Raw genomic sequence first — 20875 nt, forward strand, 5'->3', positions numbered from 1 at the left:
GGAACTTAAGGGTTACCCCAAAAAATTGCGAAAACAGAATAAAGTGCCGTGGGAATGAATGCAACCTTAGCTTGGTGGCTAACCGGTGGCCAGTGAAACCAGTGTTGGGGGTTTGTTGGAATGTTCTGGGATTAGGTGTGGAGGACCATCATCTTGTGATGGGCCGATGCCCTGTCTGGTGGGCATCTCCTCCAGCAATTAAGGGTTTCTGGGTACTGGAGTGACTTGGCTTATCCAGGCTGGTCATTGGCTTTCCTCTCCGTGAAGAGATACAAAGACTTTCTGTTTAAGCTGGACTTTTCCATGGGCCACAAATTGTTTTCTTTTGTTTTCCCTCTCCCTCTGAGTCTTTGCTTCTTCCCTTGTTACATCCTACCTCTGATTCCTCTAATTTCCCTGAGCATTTTCTTTATTTGATAGTGTTTATTACAAATAAGAGAAAGACGGAACGGGCACCGCAGAGAGGCTGAATTAAATATTCCTTAATAAGCCACAGTCTAATTGTCCTTCAGAAATGAACTCATGTTGGTAAAAACCCTGCAGTGAAAGCTTCACTGAAAGTTTCATCCTGAACACATTTGGGTTGAATTCAGATTTTAAGATGTTTCAATCTCTCTTTCTCTCCTCCCCCCCTGCAATATTGGAATAGCATATTTTCTTCCTTTTCTTCTGTAAAGGACGTTTTAATGTCACGAGCCCTTCCCATACTTGAACTTTCTGATGAAAGATCCCTTAAAACCAGACTGAGGGGGAAACTTTGAGTGACAAACCTTGTTCTTGGCTGCCTAATCAGAGGTAGCAGATGTGTCTAGATGTCTTTCATATCATTCCATTGATGTTAAATTTGCAACAAGATGTAATTTGATGTGAATGGAAAAACAGAATGCTATAGTGCTTTCGTGCGTGCATGTGTATGTTTTGTTTTGTTGCTTGCATTTAAATCCAAGAAAGGGGCATGTTAGAGCAAATTTTCACAGAAGCTCAGACGATTCACAACTAGCGGACCTGTAGTGGTTAGAGTGTTGGAGTGGGACCAAATCAATGCTCAGCTATGAAGACGGACAATCTTGGGCTAGTCACAGTTCCCCAGCCTCACAGTTCCCTACCTCACAGGGTTGTTGTGAGGATAAAATGTGGAGGGAGCAAAACACTTTGAGATCCTTGGAAGGAAGGTGGGATATAAATATTTTTTTAAAAAGGAACTTGATTGCTGAGCTGATCCCTGCAGAAAGCAGGCTTGCCAGCCTTTGATTGGATAGGGTTGCCGTATTTTTGAAGAGCAAAAAAGAGGACACATTTACAGCAGCTCATGTGCCGCCGCCGCCACCACATCAGCTTCACACTCTTGCACATGCACACTCAACACACTCAGTTACACACACAGATGCCATGCAGACGCACTGCTGGCCCCACCCCGCACTGAGAGAGAAAGAGGAAGGAAGGGAGGGAGGGAGAGATGGGGGGGATGGGAGACATACAATGTGGTATACAAGGTTCTGCCACACCACAATTTGTCCTCCCAAGAACCCTGTGGTATAGCTACCAAGCCAAGCTCAGGACAACTTTTGTCCAGGATACCTAGTAAACTGCTCTTCCCAAGCTTGTCTAGGTACATGTAAAAACTTCCACATCCAGATGATGCCCTATTTACACACCACAAAAACAGCAGCGGGATGCTTTGAGAAGACTATTATTATTTCACAGTACATAAACATTAGCTATGTGGATAGAGGTCTTTATATGTAGCCAAACTATTTATTGCTATCTTACTTGCACTCCCCGAGGTCTTCCCCTTAAAAACGCTTCTCCTTGCCCATTGGAGTATCAAAGGGCGGAACCAGCTAACCTGTCTCTATTATCTTTCAGTCCTTTTGTAAACACTACCCAACAACTTAAAAAGAGCGAGGGGGAGAGAGGTGGCCGGCTGGCTGGCAAGCTTAGAAAAGGGTCAACGGTGAAGAAAGCCCTCGAACCAAGTTACGTGAAAGGGCAGCAGGAGTTGGGGAGCTGCAAGGAGGCTCTCCCGGCTGCACTCCTTTTCTTAGGCAAGGCTGTCAGGTGTGGAAACTTGAAGGGAGAACATACGGGAGGAATGGGGAGTTAGAGGAGCCTGTAGGTCGGTGCAGATGATGGGGAGCTTGGCCTCATGGCAGCACGGCAACCCTGGAGGCTGCTGCTAAGACAGGGGCTGCTGCGAGGAGGCCATGCCCAACATGAAGATCGCCAGCAGCATCCAAGGTAGCAGCACTCAGGAACATCAACTTGGAGGTGGGGCTGCCCTCTGCCTCACCACTTGGGAAGTCCCCACAGCAGTGGCAGCGGCAGTGACAGAGCTTCCTGCTCTGGCACCAGGGGCAGAGAGCAGGCGGGAGCGGGGCTGGCATGCATCCTGGGGGCGTGGTGCGCTGCCTGAAGGGGCGTGGTGCCCAGTGTGGGCGGGGCAGCTGCAATGGCACACCACTCCTCTTCCTCCGCCAGTGGGCAGCAGCAGAAATTTTACCCCTGAAAAAGAGGACATATCCATGAAAATCCGGACATATGGTGACCCTAATTGAGTATAGGTCTGTGGCGAAGCTCCTTCTATTGTGGTATCCAAGCAGCACCCAACAACCAACTGGCTGCCAGGTACTTTGGAAGTTCTGTGTAAGGGACTTCTGAGACTCCATCATCCCTGGTATGTAGCAAATTCTGAAGAACAACACCTACCAACACCACCCAGAAAAATCCCACCCACCCAATATCAGAAATCAGACCCTATGATTTTGTTGCTCAGATCTGCAGACTGCATTTCTTCATCACTAGTTATGGATGTTTCTTTTGCAAAGTTTCCTCCAACACTCTTCAACACTGTATTCTCACCCCCATCCTTTGTTAAACATGCTACCTTTTCTTCTTTTAAATGGCAAAAACTCCATTATGTGCGGAGTTAAATGTTAGAATAAATTAAATGCCCAGGCGTATAGAAATGCAAAACAGAGGGTTTGCTGCTGCAAAATCACATAGTAAAAGGGGGAAAAAGAAGTATCGTTTCTGTAGGCAACTCATTTCACCATTCATTAATTGGGCACCACATTTTAGATTCAGAAAGGATTGAATACAATATTTTGCAATTTGCTTTCCTACAACACACACACACACAAACTTTTATCTCAGTGTGGTTATATATATTTTCTCCACACTGGAGCAGACTCAGTTCAGTGTTTTCTGTCTTTGTCTGAGCTCTGTATTGTTTTTAACTGCTGTGCTGATTTTGAAATTTTAAAGTCCTGGATGAGGTTGTACTTCTAGCAGGTCCATAGCTTGGGGTGGTGGTCCCAGATTCAGCACTATCTCTAGAGGCTCTGGTGGCCTTGGTGACTAGGAGTGCCCCTTTCTAGCTGCAGTTGGTTTGCCACCTATGGCCACTTTCGGACAGAAATTACTTGGCCACTCCTACTTCCAGATGTGATTATTGCAATGCACTCTGCCTGGGGATGCCTTTGAAGATGACTCAGAAACTTCAGTTGGCCCAAAATGCAGTGGGGCCTGGGGCTCCCTTTAGACCACATATAACCCCTGTTTTAGAACAGCTGCATTTGTGACCGATTCATTTATTTCATTTCATAAAATTTATATGCCACTAGAATGTAAAAAAAAGAAGAAGAAAACCTCAAAGCAGTTTACAAAACAATAACACCAAGAAAAATTCAATACAAAATAAATGTTAAAATGTTAAATGTTAAAAAAACTAAAGCAGATTAAGATTCACATCAATTTTCTGGGTTGGTTTGTAAACACACCAGTGTTTAGAACCCTAAATGGCATCAGCCTCAAAGATTGGCTCCTTCGCTACAGACTCTCTTGATCTTAATCGCAGTATTAGACTGTCTGCTTGGAACTGTCTGCAATGGATGGTGTGTGTGTGTGTGTTCCGAAGTCTCAAAAGTTAAAACAAGCCCCTTTCCTGGTCTCAACTGCCACATGCAATATTTCGCTCTGACGCCAAGCAAACATCCAATAGAAGTAGCCATGGTAGCGATAAGTTTTGCCACAGGATTCCGCTCTGCACTTGCTTCCCTGTACTCTAAATCAGGCCCATTCCCCACTTCCATTTGAAGTGTCCAAAAAAGGCGGGGGAAATGTCTCCCTTGCGTCTGCTCTGTTCGTCCTGTGGCAGCTATTGCAGAAGCAGCTTGAAGCAGCAATTACATAGACTAAAACACAAATTAGATCTGCCACTCCATAGACAAGTTCTCCCCTAGGGCCTTAAGATTAATACGGGTGGGTGGGTGGAAGACGCAAAGGAAGCAAAATACTAAACAAAATAAATGTGGTTTCCCTTCCCTGTCTTTGAGGTTGCTTGAGCTTGACTTCGATGTGTTGCCCCAAGGCATGAATTCTAAAGGTGGGGCCACATGGCTGGAAGCCCTGCACTCATCTCCAGGGATGTAGCTGTGGAATTTGAGAGCAAACATTTCTAGCTGCCATCAGCCAATTGTTGGGATTAAAGGAGACCTTCTTGTTGCTCTGCGGTAGTGCTTTTTTGTGGGGCTGGGTGTGTGTGTGTCTTCGTTGGTTAGTTTTGCTTCATATTAGAGGGTTTCATCCCAAATTTATTCATTTAGTAATCAGGAAAGTTGTTGATTAAGGGGGAGCTTTTAAATCCTACCACTATAGTTACTACAATCTAGGAGCACTACTGCTTTTTTCTCCCTTCAGGGTCAGGGATTGGGAGGCAGTCTGGTGTAGTGGTTAGAGCATTGGGCTAGGAACTGGGAGACCAGAGTTCCAATCCCTACAAAAATAGCAATAAAACCCATGAGGGCCACTGAGAAATCAGAAAGGAGGTGTTGGCATCCTCAGTGGATATGAAATGCTGAGAATCTGTTGGAAAAGAAAAGAAAAAAGATTGAGAACTTGGGGAGAGGGCGTGGAATGGTTTGTTAGAAGAGGGCGATGATGGGCACCTGGACCTTTGGAGAGGAGCACTACTATGAGGAAGCAGCGGCAGCTGGTGCTCACTGAGACAAGGAGGGCTGAAGGCAGAGAGGTCAGCCATAGGTGGAGCCGGAACCAATGCCAAGCAGAGCCCAATAATTCCAGCTTTGTTCCCATCCTCCTAACTGCTAAGGCAACACTAAGATGAAGGACGAGGAAGATAACAGGCAGTTCGGCCTGCTGGGTTGGTTGGTAAGACAGGTGGACAGGTGGGAGCTTCACCCTGGTGGACCAGCCTCCATTGCTAGAAGTGGGTAGTCATTGCACCATTTTGTTGTCAAGGGAAGTCTCTCTCTCTCTCTCTCTTTCTCTCAGAATCACACACACACACTTAATTAGTTACTACATTCCCCTGGAGGTAGGGAACCTCCTTCCATCTAAACTCCACATTCCCTTGTGGGCAGTCTTCCAGGGGACACCTGTGAGTGGTAGATAGGGATGAGGGAAAGATTAAATTCAGTTAGCATTTAAAGCTGAATCTATGAAACTCGCACTTTCTGAAACAGTATGAGAACCGATACATAGTCACCCTTCAAAATTCACACATCTCCAGATTTTGTGATGCAGTTCTCTATTAAAAGAATGTTTACGAAGGTAAACAAAGAGATAAACAACTATCATATTTTTTGCTGTATAAGACGCACCAGACCACAAGACACACCTAGTTTTTGGAGGAGGAAAACAAGAAAAAAAAATATTCTGAATCTCAGAAGCCAGAACAGCAAGAGGGATCGCTGTGCAGTGAAAGCAGCGATCCCTCTTGCTGTTCTGGCTTCTGGGATAGCTGCGCAGCCTGCATTCACTCCATAAGACTCACACACATTTCCCCTTACTTTTTAGGAGGGAAAAAGTGAGACTTATAGAGCAAAAAATACGGTATATGATTTTCCAAAGAAATCTGAAGGCAGCTTTTAATGTCTGACATTTCATTGTGTTTTTATATTTTGTTGGAAATTGCCTATAGTGGCTGGGGTAGCTGAGTCAGATGGGTGGGGTATCATCATCATCATCATCATCATCATCAATAAAAATGCATGTTAGGGGAAGGTGCTCATACAGGGGACTTGCTTTACAATAATGTTCATAGTAACCAAAGCTGAAAGAAACAAAGTTGCAATTCGCATTAAAATGCTAATGAGTTTTTATGATGATGAATGATATAATAATAATAATAATAGTACAGTCGAACGCCTTAGTTGTCAAAAAATCGGCTCCTGAACATTGCAAACCCAGAAGTGAGTGTTCTGGTTTGCAAACCATTTTTGGAAGCTGAACGTCCAACGTGGCTTCTGTGGCTTCCAGCTGGCTTGCAGGAGGCTTTTGCAGCCAATCGGAAGCCGTGCCTTGGTTTTTGAACTGTTTCGGGAGTCCAACTCCTGGAACGGATTAAATTTGAGAACCAAGTTACAACTGTAATAATAATAATAATAATAATAATAATAATAATAATAATAATTCACAAGCTGATGTGGAAACATTGAGAACTGAATTTAAAATAGGAAAAATGAGAAATTGAGAAGACTGGAATTGAGACATGCTACCAACCATTGTTCGGTCCCTCTCCTGCCCACCTAGCAGTTTGAAAGCACATCAAGTGCAAGTAGATAAATAGGTATCGCTCCGGCGGGAAGGTAAACAGCATTTCCGTGCGCTGCTCTGGTTCGCCAGAAGCGGCTTAGTCATTCTGGCCATATGACCCAGAAGCTGTTTGCGGACAAACTCCGACTCCCTCGGCCAGTAAAACAAGATGAGCGCTTCAACCCCAGAGTTGTCCGCAACTGGACCTAACGGTCAGGGGTACCTTTACCTTTACCAACCCTAAATTGTAGGTAGGGCCAGATTATAATAGATGCAACTCTTACCATTGTATAGTAGACATTACAGCCACTGAAAATCCAGATTTCTTCACACTTGCGTAGTCTCCAACTGCCCCCAAAATGCAAAGAGCATCATGAAAACCTTTAAGCTGCCAAGGCTTTTCCTTGTGTCAGAGTTTCAAATTCTGTGAGTGGGGAAAGGGAGCAGCAAAGGGTGGAGACGGGGAAGGAGGAGGAGGCCCTACCTTTCATGGTGGCATAGCAGGACTCATGGGAAGAGGTGGTGCACCATCTGTTGCTGCTGCACTCCTCAGCTCTGCCAGACAGTACCTTTTAATGTATCCAACTACGGTACTGGTAGTGGTAGGAGTGGCCTAAGGGCCCCCCGCTTGTGTGGTCATTAACCGCCGACCATAGAGACTACATTGCTGGTATGGAAGTGTTCCCCGTAAACATTCAGCATGTGTGCCTCCTCTGATGCCCAAGGCGGTCTGATTTTTAACCAGATACGCTCCCACGTATAACCAAGATGTTTGCTGGTATGGTATTGTTACACACTCCTCTTAGTAACAGCCATTGGGGCAGCTCAGCCTGGTATTCTATTGGCAATGTGCATATATAAGGGGCGTAGAGGGCACACTGATGTAGAATAGAATGTCCCTATTTTCATCTGAAGAATGTTGGAGGGTACTCACATGCATATTTAGGCACACACATACCCCTTCACCCAGACCACAAAGGAGCATTGTCACCGTTTAAAGACTCTTTCCAGCTAGACATAGACATTGTGGAGCAGAGCTGGTGAGGTGTGTGGCTGGCGAAAGACTTGGGAGAGCCTGGAGAAAGATATAGAGGCCTGTAAGGCTGCATTCATCCCTAGAGCCTGAGGTTCCCTATCCTTGCAATGCATGTTCAGATGTCCCAGCTTATGTAGCCATGCTGTTCATCTGCACGCATCTGCACTGTGGCTTTCCATCACATGAAAATGGTTCCCAACCTGCTGGCTTTATGTGTGTTTTGAAGAGAGCCTAAGAATATCATAAATCCACTTTGAGTTTTATCTCCTCCAGGGAATATGCAGTATTGTAGGTAACAAGGTTAGATGTGCAAAGCTAAAAACCACCATTTATGGCACTATAAGAGCTTCAAAGAAAATACATCCTGTGGGAATTGGAGCACTACAAAAGCATGCATATTTAAGGAAATACTCTGTGAAGGCAATGCAAAGCGTTTGAAGGGAAAGGAAGTATCCTTTTTTTTCCAGCTCACCCACAACAGTTTTGCTCTGTATCAGCAAAAGCCTTGTCTCCAAATATATTTACAGTGTCACATATGCCACCTGCAAAATTAAAATATCAATAGATGGCCACATTCTGCCTATTTTTGAAATGTGTTGTGAAATTAGCATTCATCAGACTTCCTGGGCTCGAGTCACCCTATAGCTCCTGCTACAACAAATAGATCTGATCCTGCCAGCAGGCTGCTGTCAACAGGAACATGCCTGGAAGTGGGTGAGCTTGAGTGAGCTGCCTGCAGCCCTTGTTCCTTGGACCCAGCTGGCAGAATATGCACAATTAGCTCTGGAGGAAGTTCTGGGGCTGGAAGAAGGGACAAGGGAATGACAGGCCATAACACTTTAAAAAAGAAAAAAAGCTGGAGCCATGGAAGATGCTATGAGTGAATCTTTTGGAAAATAGGCAAAGGCTGAATGATCCCTCTCTCTCTCTCTTTGTGTGTGTGTCTGTAAATGTATTATTAAATCTGTTTCTTTGGTGTGTGTTTGTTTTTGCAGAGATGGAATTTCATGATACTCCACATATCTTGTGCACTGGCTACCAGCCAGACATGCATGCTGTCTCCCAGTGTGGCTATCCGATAGAGATGGGTTCTGATGCCGATACCGAGACAGAAGGAGGAGCCTCACCAGATCAGGCCTTGAGGATGTGGATGTCCGGAATGAAATCGGAGCACAGTTCGTGTTTATCGAGCCGCGCAAACTCAGCGCTATCCCTCACCGATACTGACCACGAAAGGAAGTCTGATGGGGAGAACGGTAATGAAGCAAACTATTAAAAACAGGCATAGATTTATTTCAATGTGGGTGTGCATGTATGAAAGAGAAAGAGGTTCAGCCATGCCAGTTTGTACTTAAACAGAACTACCAATGAGACAGCAGTCGGGTAAACAAAATGTAGAAAATGTATACACTTGGGTATGTATGCTTTCGTGAGCATCCATGGTGGTTTTGTAAATAATAATAATAATCAAATTTTCATACACTGTGAAAATTTACTTCATTATTTATCAGATAATTTCTACTCTCGTTAAAAAGAAATCCAAAGGGCAAGCTGAGGAACAATATAGTAAGAGCCACTGAAAGGGGGAAAGCAGCGTTAAATATAAAACAGTAACAACAAATTCAAACAAAGACATTGGAGAAAGGTGCCTTATTCCAGGACAGACTTTTACTTGCCTCACTCAGTACCTAAAAGCTAGAGCATCTGCCTTGCACACAGAAGGTCCAAGATTCAATCCACAGACTCTCCAGGAGGGACTTGAAAAGATTTCCTTTCTGAAATCCTGGAGAGCTGCTGCCCATCAGTGTAGACAATACTGAGCTCAATACATGAGCATCCTATAATAATAAATGAATAATAATTTTAATAAAGAGTCTTTGTGGGAAGGGGTTATTGGTTTGTTGTTGTTGTGATTATTTTGTATTTCGTGTTCTCATCTTGTAGTTTTATGTTGTTAACCGCCCTGTGATCTTCGGATGAAGGGTGGTATACAAATTTTGTATTAATAAACAAACAATATATGTATATACTGTCTGGCAGTGGCTCTCCAGGACTGTAGACTGAGGAAGGTATTTCATATCGGAAACTACTTTTGATTATTTGGAGATGCCTGGGATTGAACCTGGGACCTTCTGAGTGCAAAGGCGGGGGTTCATCCCTGCCCCTGCCCCCAGACGCTGCTTATTCAAACAGACTAAAAGCCTGCGGAAACTTCCATCATCGGCTGATGGTGGAGCAGCTATGTTTTATTATTTATTTCATTTGAAGACAGGCATCACCAACTGGAAGGAAGGTGCCCAGGTTGACACAGATCCTTGTGATATCCTGGGCTCATTCAGGAGGAAGGGTGGGATAGATATCAAATATTGTTGTTGGCAGCCGTCCATCTTGGAAAACAATGAAGGAGTGTGCCTTTGGGGGTAAAGTCAAACTGTTGGAAGGTTGCAGCACTTGCTGTGGCTGTAGAGCAGGGGTCAGCAAACTTTTTCAGCAGGGGGCTGGTCCACTGTTCCTTAGACCTTGTGGGGGGCCAGACTATATTTTGAAAAATAATAATGAACGAATTCCTATGCCCCACAAATAAACCAGAGATGCATTTTAAATAAAAGCACACATTCTACTCATGTAAAAACACCAGGTAGGCCTCACAAATAACCCAGAGATGCATTTTAAATAAAAAGATAGGTTCTACTCATGTAAAAACATGCTGATTCCCGGACTGTCTGTGGGCTGGATTGAGAAGGCGATTGGGCTGGATCTGCCCCCACCCCCCAGGCCTTAGTTTGCCTACCCATGCTGTAGAGGCTGAAAAATAAGGATAATATATCCAACTGATGGTCTTCTAAATATCCTGGGCCTAAGTTATTCAGGGCTTTAATTGTAATATCAAACACTTTTATTGAATTGTTTTATTTTCTTTGAACTGAGCTTGGGAAAATAACTGTAACGTGTTTCTGAAGTAGTCAGTTAATATGATTGTATTGGCATAATATCATTTGCATCTGTTCAGCTTACCCATTAAGATAGAGGGATAGATGGAAATCGCATACTCACACACTGATGAATAAAATATCGAAAGGGAAAACTCAACATACTAACTAACTTTGGAGTGTTGACTCAAATAACATCTGAGCACAGGAGATGGTACAGCTAAATGTAATCAGCCCTTGTGATGTCTTTGCTTTCCACAGTTCTACTTATACATTTTGACAGTTGGAGAACTCGGGTCAGATGTGAAGTCAGTAGCATAATTTTAAATCTGTCCCACAGTTGTCCTTGTATGTTTTTCGTGTCAATGTCCCACAGGCATCCCAGCTCACTAGTGCATTTGGAAGTCTATATGATTGGGAAAATCGCAAATCACTTACCCTTGATACTCCTTTTATCATGGGGCAAGCACCCAACCCATCTTCAATGCTCACATCATATTCACAATTCATGACAGGGCATTTTGAGTGATATCCCATGTTTTTGTGCCTGCATCATCAATATTCTTCAGACAAGATGTCTTGTCCGTTATTAGCAACTAACACCTACTCCTTGGAATTCCCTCCCCTTGAATATTAGACAGGTGTCATCTCTTATATCTTCTCAGCACCTACTGAAAACCTTCCTCTTTCAGCACGTTGAGATGTTTCCCTGTGTGCATATATACTGGAATTATTTTTATTTTATTTATGCTTGTTGTTTGCTGCCCTGGGCTCCTTTGGGGGAAAAGGGTGGGATATAAATTTAATAAGCAACAGCAACAAAAGAATGACCCACCCCTTTCTATGGAAGCTCATAAGAGTTGCATGTACCTCAGATCTTCAAATGCAGGTACTGGGGGATGCAAGGAACAGTTTATGTAGACATCCCAGATAATTGCAGGGTTGTAGAATAACTCCTGGATGGCAGTTTATACATTCTGTGACATTCCAACTCATCTTTGTGCAGTTTGCATCCTTTTGTCATATCTGCAGTTCTGTACAGAAGAAGGTTCCCCAATGGCTCCTTACTAAGACAGTCAAGGGACGTCTGGTGCTGATTTCTCAAAGTCTGTGTCCAAGGTCTAAGGCTGTTGCCATGGATTGGGAGGGTGTCACAGATGGAGAAGAAATTCAGTTCAGTTTGCATTTATAGGTACAGTGGTACCTCACAAGATGAATGCCTTGAAAGACGAAAAACTCGCAAAACGAAAGAGTTTTTCGTTTTTTTGAGTTGCTTCGCAAGACGGATTTCCCTATGGGCTTGCTTCGCAAGACGAAAACGTCTTGCAAGTTTGTTTCCTTTGTCTTGCAAGTTTGTTTCCTTTTTCTTAAAACAGTGCATTCACTTCGAGGAGCAACTCATAGCACGCGGTGTTGTAGCCTTTTTTGAGGTTTTTGAAGACTTTGGTGATTTTTGAAGCTTTTCCAAAGTCCGTGCTTCACAAGACGAAAAAATCGCAAGACGAAAAAACTCGCGGAACGAATTAATTTCGTCTTGCGAGGCACCACTGTAAATCAAGCTAAATCATACTTCCTGAAAAGCAAACCAAAACTCAGCTATCCTTTGAAATGTCACACTTCTCTGAATTTTACTCAGCCCAGTTTTCTGTGCAAAAAAACAGCAAATAACAGGGTAAAGTATGCATAAAATACATATATTGGTTAATATAGCATCTACAGATACATTATATCGGGGAAAATTCTTACAAAGATGTGTGTACTAGGAGAAATGCTGGCTAATTTTCTTGAGAATGCTTTTTTTAAAAAAAAAATCTCAAGCTGATACGGAAATGTGGAGAACGGTCAGGTACCAGCTGATATTTGCTTAAGACCTTGGACACCGACTGCATGAGTTTGCACAAGATCGAGAAACACTCCAACCTGTAATAAGACAGCTTTCTTCTTTGTTCCTATTCCACCTCATTTCTGGAGGTGCATCATGATGCAGATATTCCCTTGTTTCAGGGCTGTAGTCTGGATTAAGGGCAATTGTCACATAGTCCAAGACACCTGTTTAAAATTCCTGTTTTCATTGTTAATGACAACTCATGGTACATTCTAGAATTAGAACTGAGCAAAAATTTATCAGGTGATACTTTTTTCTGGTGAAAGTAATATTTTTCCTCCGCTCCTCTAGAAAAAAAAGTCCACTATCCTGATTTCCCCCCACTGTGTTTGTGTATATACGTATACATGTGTATGGTAGCTGCCATTTCCCCTCCATTATGCCCTGGAACAAATCTGAGTCTGGGGAATTGTGGAAGATGCAGAATGGTGGCCAAGCTGCCAAAACAGATGCTAATCTTGACCTTTGCAGCACCTGCAGCAAAGCAGGAACTAAGGCAGGGAAGGGATGGGAGGGGCGGAGAGAGAGATGGAAGCTGTGCTACTGATAGTGTCAAGCCTCCAACCCCTTGGGGATAATTTCTCCTACCCCTCGAATCATTTGATGAGATGGTCCCTCCAAACATCTCTAACCACAAATAGGGTGGATCATTGTTAAGTGTCACGTGCCTGCAGTTCTAGCTAAAATCTTCCACGTGGAGTAATTCCATGGTTAGAGCTGCATGGAGGAAATGAAGAAAAGAATGAGCTGACAATTAGGTATGAACAAGGGAAAGGTCAGTAGCTCAGCAAAAGAGCATCTGCTTTGTATGCAGAAGGTGCAATATTCAATTTCTGGTGTCTCCGGGTACATCTGGGAATGACCCCTGCCTGAAGCCCCTGAGGGCTGTTGTCAGTCAGTGTATGCATTGCTGAGCTAGATGGCCCAAGGAACTATGTTCCTATGACCAAGCAGATTCCTGGCAGTGATTTGCTGGAATGTGGAGAGGTGTGTACTTTTAAATTAATCCATTTCTCCCCATGTATGGGTTGTTGTTGTTGTTTAGTCGTTTAGTCGTGTCCAACTCTTCGTGACCCCATGGACCAGAGCACGCCAGGCACTCCTGTCTTCCACTGCCTCCCGCAGTTTGGTAAGGCTCATGTTTGTAGCTTCGAGAATGTATGGGTTACCTCCTATAAAACCACTCAGAACAGTTTCACAATAAAATAAAAAACCAACCATCAGCAATAAAAGCAGGTATGTAATTTAACATATGACAACTGTAACAATTAGAAAGCAACAACCATAAACAATAAACACAATCTATTAAGTAAACATAATAGATTGTGTGTTAAGTAAACATAAGCAAACTGAATTGAAGTTCCCATATGAAAGGCTCTCTGATAAAGGGAAATATTCAGCAGAACACAAATAAAGTCAGCACCCGTCTGATAAGTAACAGGAGAGAGTTTCATAGGTTAAGTACCACTGCACAAAAGGGCAAATATCTACAGTGTATGAAACAGACCACCTGATGAGATGCTGATTGCAGGAGGCCCTCTCCTGGCAGAGCTCAGTAACCAGTTATGCATGCAAAGGGGTGAGAGGATCTTTTAGGTATCCTGGTCCCAAGCTGAACAGGGCTTTGTACATCAGTAAAAGCACCTCAAACTTGGTTTGGTACTTCTTTGTGTCCTGTTCTCATGCACATTCACCTCTGGGAAGTTGTGGGTCTCCCTTTGCTCATGCACTACTACCTCCATATGGTTGTGGCCAGGGGACTGCTGTACATGGGGAGGATTTAGCAGTGTGTGAACTGAACCATGTCATATTTGTGCACAAGTTGACTCCAGTTGGTCCCAAGGCAGAACAAAGTATGTGGGTTAAAAAAACAAAAAACCCCACCCTGCTAATAATGACCAGTTTCTCTGGAAATAGTTGCCTGATCCAGCTTTACTATAAATAGCTCTGTTCTAAGACATAAACAGTTGCTATATAATGTGTGAGCAAAAACCCCTTCAGCAGTAAAGCTCCAGGATGCCAATGCTAGCTGAATTATAGAAATCGGGGGTGGGGATGTGTGAGAGAGTAGTGTTGCAAGGAGGCAAGATTGAGTTAGTGCCAGCACTCAACAATAGGAAGGAAAGCATATCTGTTTTTGCAACACATGCTTACATGGTTTTCATTCCTAAACTATTTCTTCCCTTATGCATAACACAGTTTCTAAGTGTATTTGGCAAATGTTCCAGTGTAAAGAAATGCATTTGAAGCACACACATGCCCTATTTGTTTGCTCTCCCCCTCTCTCAGATGGGATTACCTTCATTTGAAGGAGAGGGTGCGGATGTGCCCAACACATCTCTGTCGCTGTTACTGCTGTTTCCCGCACCCCCTGCAATGTTGGGGGCTGAATGTCTGCAGCAGGATGCTTGCTCTATTTGAGTATGCTCCCTACACAAAGCAAAATTCTGACCTTCTAGGATCTTTAGCTTGCTCAGAAAGAGCAGGGTTTCTCTTGCATGACCGTCAGCCCCCAACATAGCAGTGGGTGGCCACAGGAACAGTAATGGAGATGTAGGGATGTGGCTGTGTCAGTAGGCACATCCGTGCTTTGCCCCTTGCCTATTACCAATAGTGTCTATGAATAGGGTCTTATACACACACAGAGAGAGAGACAGAGACAGAGAGAGAGATGCTAGACAGCCTGTTCTACTGTCAAACAACTCCTACTTTCAGCATTGATAATATTGTGATTTTATGTTGTGAACTGCCCTGAAACCTGCAGCTATAGGGCAGTACGCTACAGCCCTATACTACTAAATTTGTTTGCACAAAACTTATGTGACTATAGTCACATCCAGACCGTACATTTAAAGTGCTATTCTAACATACTTAAAGTGTATGTTCCAGATGTGTCCATAGTCTAACCACCACATAAGCTTTGTGTAAGCAAATCAGGATGAATGCTGAATAAACAAGTTGTTGTGAGGAGCCCTAAAGAATAGGAGAAAGTTTGTAGAGGTAGTTTGACAGTGGAAGAGGATGCCTCAGGAGTTGATGGGCTGCTTTTCACTGGAGGTATTTAAGGAGAAGCTGGACAGCCAGCAATCTGCCAAGGAGGCTGTATTTTGTTAGACTAGGTGTCTCAACTCTATAACTGTGTGATTCTAAGTGAGCAGTGGAGAGCCAGAATGTCACTGAAGTTTCCCTTCTTCAAGCACTCTTTGCTGCCTGTTCATCTGTTTTTTCCCTGGTCTACACAAAAGAAAGAAAGAAAGAAAGAAAGAAAGAAAGAAAGAAAGAAAGAAAGAAAGAAAGAAAGAAATGAAGTTCTGAACAAAGGAGGTTTTAGTTGTGGTTGAAGCAGTGCATGGAACTGATGAGGCAGAGAGCAGAACTGGTTGTAGGAAGTATGGAGGTATAAAAGCATTGTTTTCCATAACAGCTTATATATGTCGCCTGCAGCACTGGTTCTGTTCCACTGCAGTTTACCTTCCATCAAAAACTGCATTATTCATCTTGTTGTCCATTGTGGCAAAATTAGGTGACTTGTTTAATTAATTATGTATATTACATAAGTTAAATTGTCATTACATTGTTTCATCCCAAGGAAATGCACTACAAATGTGGGGCAGGGACATAATGGGGGGAATGCAACGCACATGGAGGGAAAGTAAAGGTATTGTTTGTGGACTGAAAGCAACAACAAACACAAAAGCGAATACCGATCTGGATTGATTTCTTTTCTGGATGTGGAATGAATGAGTGAACACCTGCAATTTCTGCTCCCTTTCCTATTTTCATCAGAATTGTCCAACATCCTTAGTTGGAAGATGGGAGGTAGGAGGGCCAAAATGATCAGAACAACAGTATAGAATATGGAAAACTGTGAGAGTAAATAAGAGCTCATATAAACATGTTCTTTTTCTCTCCCTCACAGCATTAATTCTTGCAGCTATAGTGGACAGTTCATCTAGAGACAGTATTTTTAGTGACAGCACAGAAAGAGCAAGAGAGAGAGAGAGCAGCTGCATGAGAGATTAGAGGCGAGTCAGCATTTGGTGTTCTGTGATGCCTTGGCATTCTTCCTGAGCATGCAGAGTCTCCCTCCCCCCCCCCCCTGCCCACCAAAAATTGCAGTGGCGGAGAAAACAGTGATCATCGAGAGCCTCTGGTGCACATCAGGGGGTAATTGGAGCCTTGATTCAGGAGTCTAGGCTGCCGTTGCGTGCCATGTTGCATGTCCTTAAGTTGAATTTGTATCAGCGGGGCTTCTGTTTGCATAACTAGGGCTGCAGCCTTTGCCAGCAGAGCAGCTTGGAGGAACAGACCGACTGCCGCTGACTCTGGCTATACAGAAATATGTGGTGGACCAACAAGCTGCCTTCTTTCAGCAGGATCACCAGTGGGAGATGGAGCCGGGGGTTGGTGGGGATGTCCTTGTTTCAAATCCTGCTTTTAGAATACATTCTGCTCCATTTCATGGACAGAATTTGGGAAGAGAAAAGATTCTCCTCCTGTGGAAATGCTAACGCTGAATATCACCAATGAATTATGGAACATTTTCATCGCCGGGCTACAGCCCTTTATTTATATATTTATTTATCTCAGGTCTTTGCAAACAGCCACGACTCTTCTGGGCATTTTGTTCTACAGCTACTGAAGCAACTCTTTATAGAACAAAGTGTTGGCAGTGTTAAATATTTTACAGAAGATCTCACCACAACAATGTCTTGAGCTAAAGGAAATGAAGGAATTTTTCTTTTCCATCAGCCAACTAATCTTTGCCTTCAGCAACGGGAGTGCAAACATATTCTCTTCCCCCTTCCACACATATTTTCCCTTCCTCTTTTTGAAAGAAAGAAAGAAAGAAAGAAAGAAAGAAAGAAAGAAAGAAAGAAAGAAAGAAAGAAAGAAAGAAAGAAAGGTGTCTCTAGTTTGAGGGGGGGGGGGAATGATGCAAAATGGGAAAGAAATTAAACCTGAATCATTATTTTTTCTGGCTCTGAAAGTTATGAAAACATAAAACTTGAAGTCAGTTAAAAACAAAACAAAAAACCATTACATCCTCAACATACCTAATCCAGATAACAAAGCCTAGACAGAGGTGTAATATATTGTTGCAGAAAGGAATCCAAGTACTGTTATGCACAAATATAGTAAGAAAAGGGTGTGATGGTAGGAATTAGGATTTATGTCAAAGTATATCCTCTCTGAGAAGCACATGTTGCACCTCATGGGGTCTTCTAAAATGTTTTCAGTCCATGGCAAAATCATTTCATCACAGAATCATAGAATTGGAAGGGACCTTGAGGGTCTTCTAGTTCAGTCCCTGGCAATGAAGGAATCCTTCCTCTAACTGTCCCTAGTTGGGCTCGAACTACCAACCTTCTGGTTAACAGCTGGAAGCACTGACCCATTTCATTTATATATATATATATATATATATATATATATATATATATATATATAAAGATTTTTAAATACAAATACAGAAATAATAAACAATATAACATATATCATAACATAGTTTCATAACTTCTTTGGACTCCCTCGCGTCTCCCGCTCCCACTTACATCATTGTAAATTTTGCCAGTAATTTATCATCTTGTTTAGATTCTTGTATCCCATTCATTTGAATATAATTTAATAATTCTCCAAAAGGTTTATATTTTCCTCAATCTCACTTATCGTCCTAATTCCGCCTAATTTGGTGGTGCTCAATTATTTATGATCTAGCATCCTCCTTAACATTCAACCAAATTACAGCATTTTTGTAAATAAATCTTAAATTTCTTCCAATCTTCTTCAGCTCTCTCCTCTCCCAGGTCTCGGATTCTGCCGGTCATCTCAGCCAATTCCATATAGTCTATCAGTTGCATCTGCCATTCTTCCAGTGTGGGTAGATCTTGGGTTTTCCAATGCTTAGCGATGAGTATCCTTGCTGCCGTTGTTGCATACAGGAAAAAAGTTCTGTCCTTCTTTATCACCCTCTGGCCGACAATACCCAGGAGGAAGGCCTCTGGTTTCTTGGGAAAAGTATACTTAAATACCTTTTTCAACTCATTATATATCATTTCCCAGAAGGCCTTCACTCTAGGGCACGTCCACCAGAGGTGAAAGAATGTTCCTTCATTTCCTTTACATTTCCAGCATTTGTTATCAGACAAATGGTATATTTTGGCAAGTTTAACTGGGGTCATGTACCATCTATATATCATTTTCATTACATTTTCCTTCAAAGCATTACATGCAGTGAAGTTCAACCCAGTGGTCCACAACCTTTCCCAGTCCTCAAACATAATGTTATACCCAATATCCTGTGCCCACTTTATCATAGCCGATTTAACCATTTCATCTTGTGTGTTCCATTTTAACAGCAAGTTATACATTCTTGAAAGTACCTTGGTCTTAGGTTCTAACAGTTCTGTTTCCAATTTCGATTTCTCCACCTGGAACCCTAACTTTTTATCATTTTTAAAGACTTCTTTAATCTGAGCGTAGTGTAACCAGTCTCGCACTTTATCCTTCATTTTCTCCAAACTCTGCAATTTCCAATTGTCTCCATCTTTTTCTAGTATTTCCCCATATTTTGGCCATTTGGCCTCCATATTGGGTCTTTTTCGGGCCTTAGCTTCCAGAGGTGATAGCCACCTTGGAGTTTTATTTTCCAATAAGTCTTTATATTTTGTCCAGACATTAAACACTGCTTTTCTGACAATATGGTTCTTAAAGGCCTTATTGATCTTAACCTTGTCATACCATAAGTATGCATGCCAACCAAAAGCATTGTTGAAACCTTCCAGATCCAGTACGTCAGTGTCTTCGAGAAGTAGCCAGTCTTTTAGCCAGCAGAAAGCTGCGGCCTCATAGTACAACTTTAGGTCTGGCAGGGCAAAGCCCCCTCTTTCTTTCGCATCAGTTAGTATCTTAAACTTAATTCTGGGCTTTTTGCCCTGCCAGACAAACTTAGATATATCTCTCTGCCACTTCCGGAAGCACTCCGTCTTGTCCACAATCTGTAGTGTTTGGAACAAAAACAACATTTTTGGCAATACATTCATCTTGATAGCAGCAATTCGGCCTAACAAAGAAAGTTTCAATTTTGTCCAACTGTCTAAGTCTCTCTTAATTTCTGACCAACATTTTTCATAATTGTCCTTAAATAGATTCAGATTTTTTGCTGTTATGTTTACCCCTAGGTACTTTACTTTTTTAACCACATTTAATTCTGTCTCTCTCTGAAACCGTTCTGACTCTGTATCTGTCAAATTTTTTCCCAATACCTTGGTTTTCTGTTTGTTTAATTTAAATCCTGCCACCTGACCAAAGTCTTGAATCAATTGTAATACTCTTTTCGTACTAGATTCTGGCTCCTGCAAGGTCAAAACTAGGTCATCTGCAAAAGCTTTAAGTTTATATTGTTTCGCTCCGACCTGAATTCCTTCCACCAACCGGTCCCCTCTAATCATATTCAAGAGCACCTCCAGAACCGAAATAAATAGCAGAGGGGAAATAGGGCAGCCTTGTCGTGTTCCTTTTTCAATTTTAAACTCTTCTGTAACCACATTGTTAACTATCAGTTTAGCCTTTTGTTCTGAATATATTGCATCAATCCCATTCTCAAAACCCCGTCCCACTCCCATTTCTTTTAAATTTCCCTTCATAAATTTCCAGGAAATATTGTCAAAGGCCTTCTCCGCATCTATAAAAATTAACACTGCTTTTGTATTTATATCTGTTTGCAAAAGTTCCAAAATGTCAATGATGTTCCTTGTATTAGCAAACAGGTGTCTACCTGGGAGAAAGCCTGCCTGGTCCTTGTGAATTACTTCATTTAATACTTTTTTAAATCTACTTGCCAAAATGTCTGCAAATATTTTGTAATCCACGTTTAAAAGAGAGATGGGACGATAGTTCTTAAGTTGTGTCTTTTCAGCTTCCGATTTTGGTATCAATGTGATAAAAGCTTCCTTCCACGATTCCGGCACCCTCTTCTCCTCCATAATTTCATTGCTAACCTCCATCAGTGGTTGTATCAGATAGTCTTTTAATGTCTTATAATACTTGGAGGTCAGCCCATCTGGCCCTGGGGATTTGCCCAATTGCATGTTCTGAATGGCTTGTTCAATCTCTTGTCGTGTTATTTTGCAATTCAGGATTGATCTATTTTCTTGTGACAATTTAGGTAGTCCATTTTTTTCCAAAAATTGTTTAATCTAACCTCGTCTTGCGGCCCTTGAGTATATAATTTTTTGAAGTATCTCTGGAAGCACTTTCTAATATCCACAGGGTTCTGAATATTTCTTCCTTCAATCTCTAAATTTGTAACTGTATTTAGTTTTTGTCTCTTCTTCAGTTGCCAAGCTAGCAATTTTCCACATTTATTCGCCGATTCAAAAGTTTTTTGTTTCATTAATTTAATCTTCCACTCTATTTCCTGGTTTATCAATTTAGAGTATTGTGCTTGATAAAGTTTAATTTCTCTCA

The 20875-nt window shown here is 42.4% G+C and overlaps 1 protein-coding gene and 1 long non-coding RNA gene across 11 annotated transcripts in view; one reads left to right on the top strand and one right to left on the bottom strand.

The window, feature by feature from the left end:
- The window catches only part of LOC307207744, a 962945-nt gene that overhangs the window by 674203 nt on the left and 267867 nt on the right, over positions 1 to 20875 (bottom strand). The window lies entirely within an intron of this gene.
- The window catches only part of TENM1 (teneurin transmembrane protein 1), a 399682-nt gene that overhangs the window by 131010 nt on the left and 247797 nt on the right, over positions 1 to 20875 (top strand). For all 10 annotated transcript variants that reach the window (XM_079961576.1, XM_079961584.1, XM_079961581.1 and 7 more), the window contains exon 3: positions 8587 to 8847. In XM_079961576.1, the coding sequence (XP_079817702.1) occupies positions 8587 to 8847 (261 nt within the window). The remainder of the gene's footprint in view (positions 1 to 8586; positions 8848 to 20875) is intronic.

Source organism: Podarcis cretensis (genome assembly GCF_951804945.1).
Source record: "Podarcis cretensis genome assembly, chromosome: Z".
Classification (NCBI taxonomy): Eukaryota; Metazoa; Chordata; class Lepidosauria; order Squamata; family Lacertidae; genus Podarcis; species Podarcis cretensis.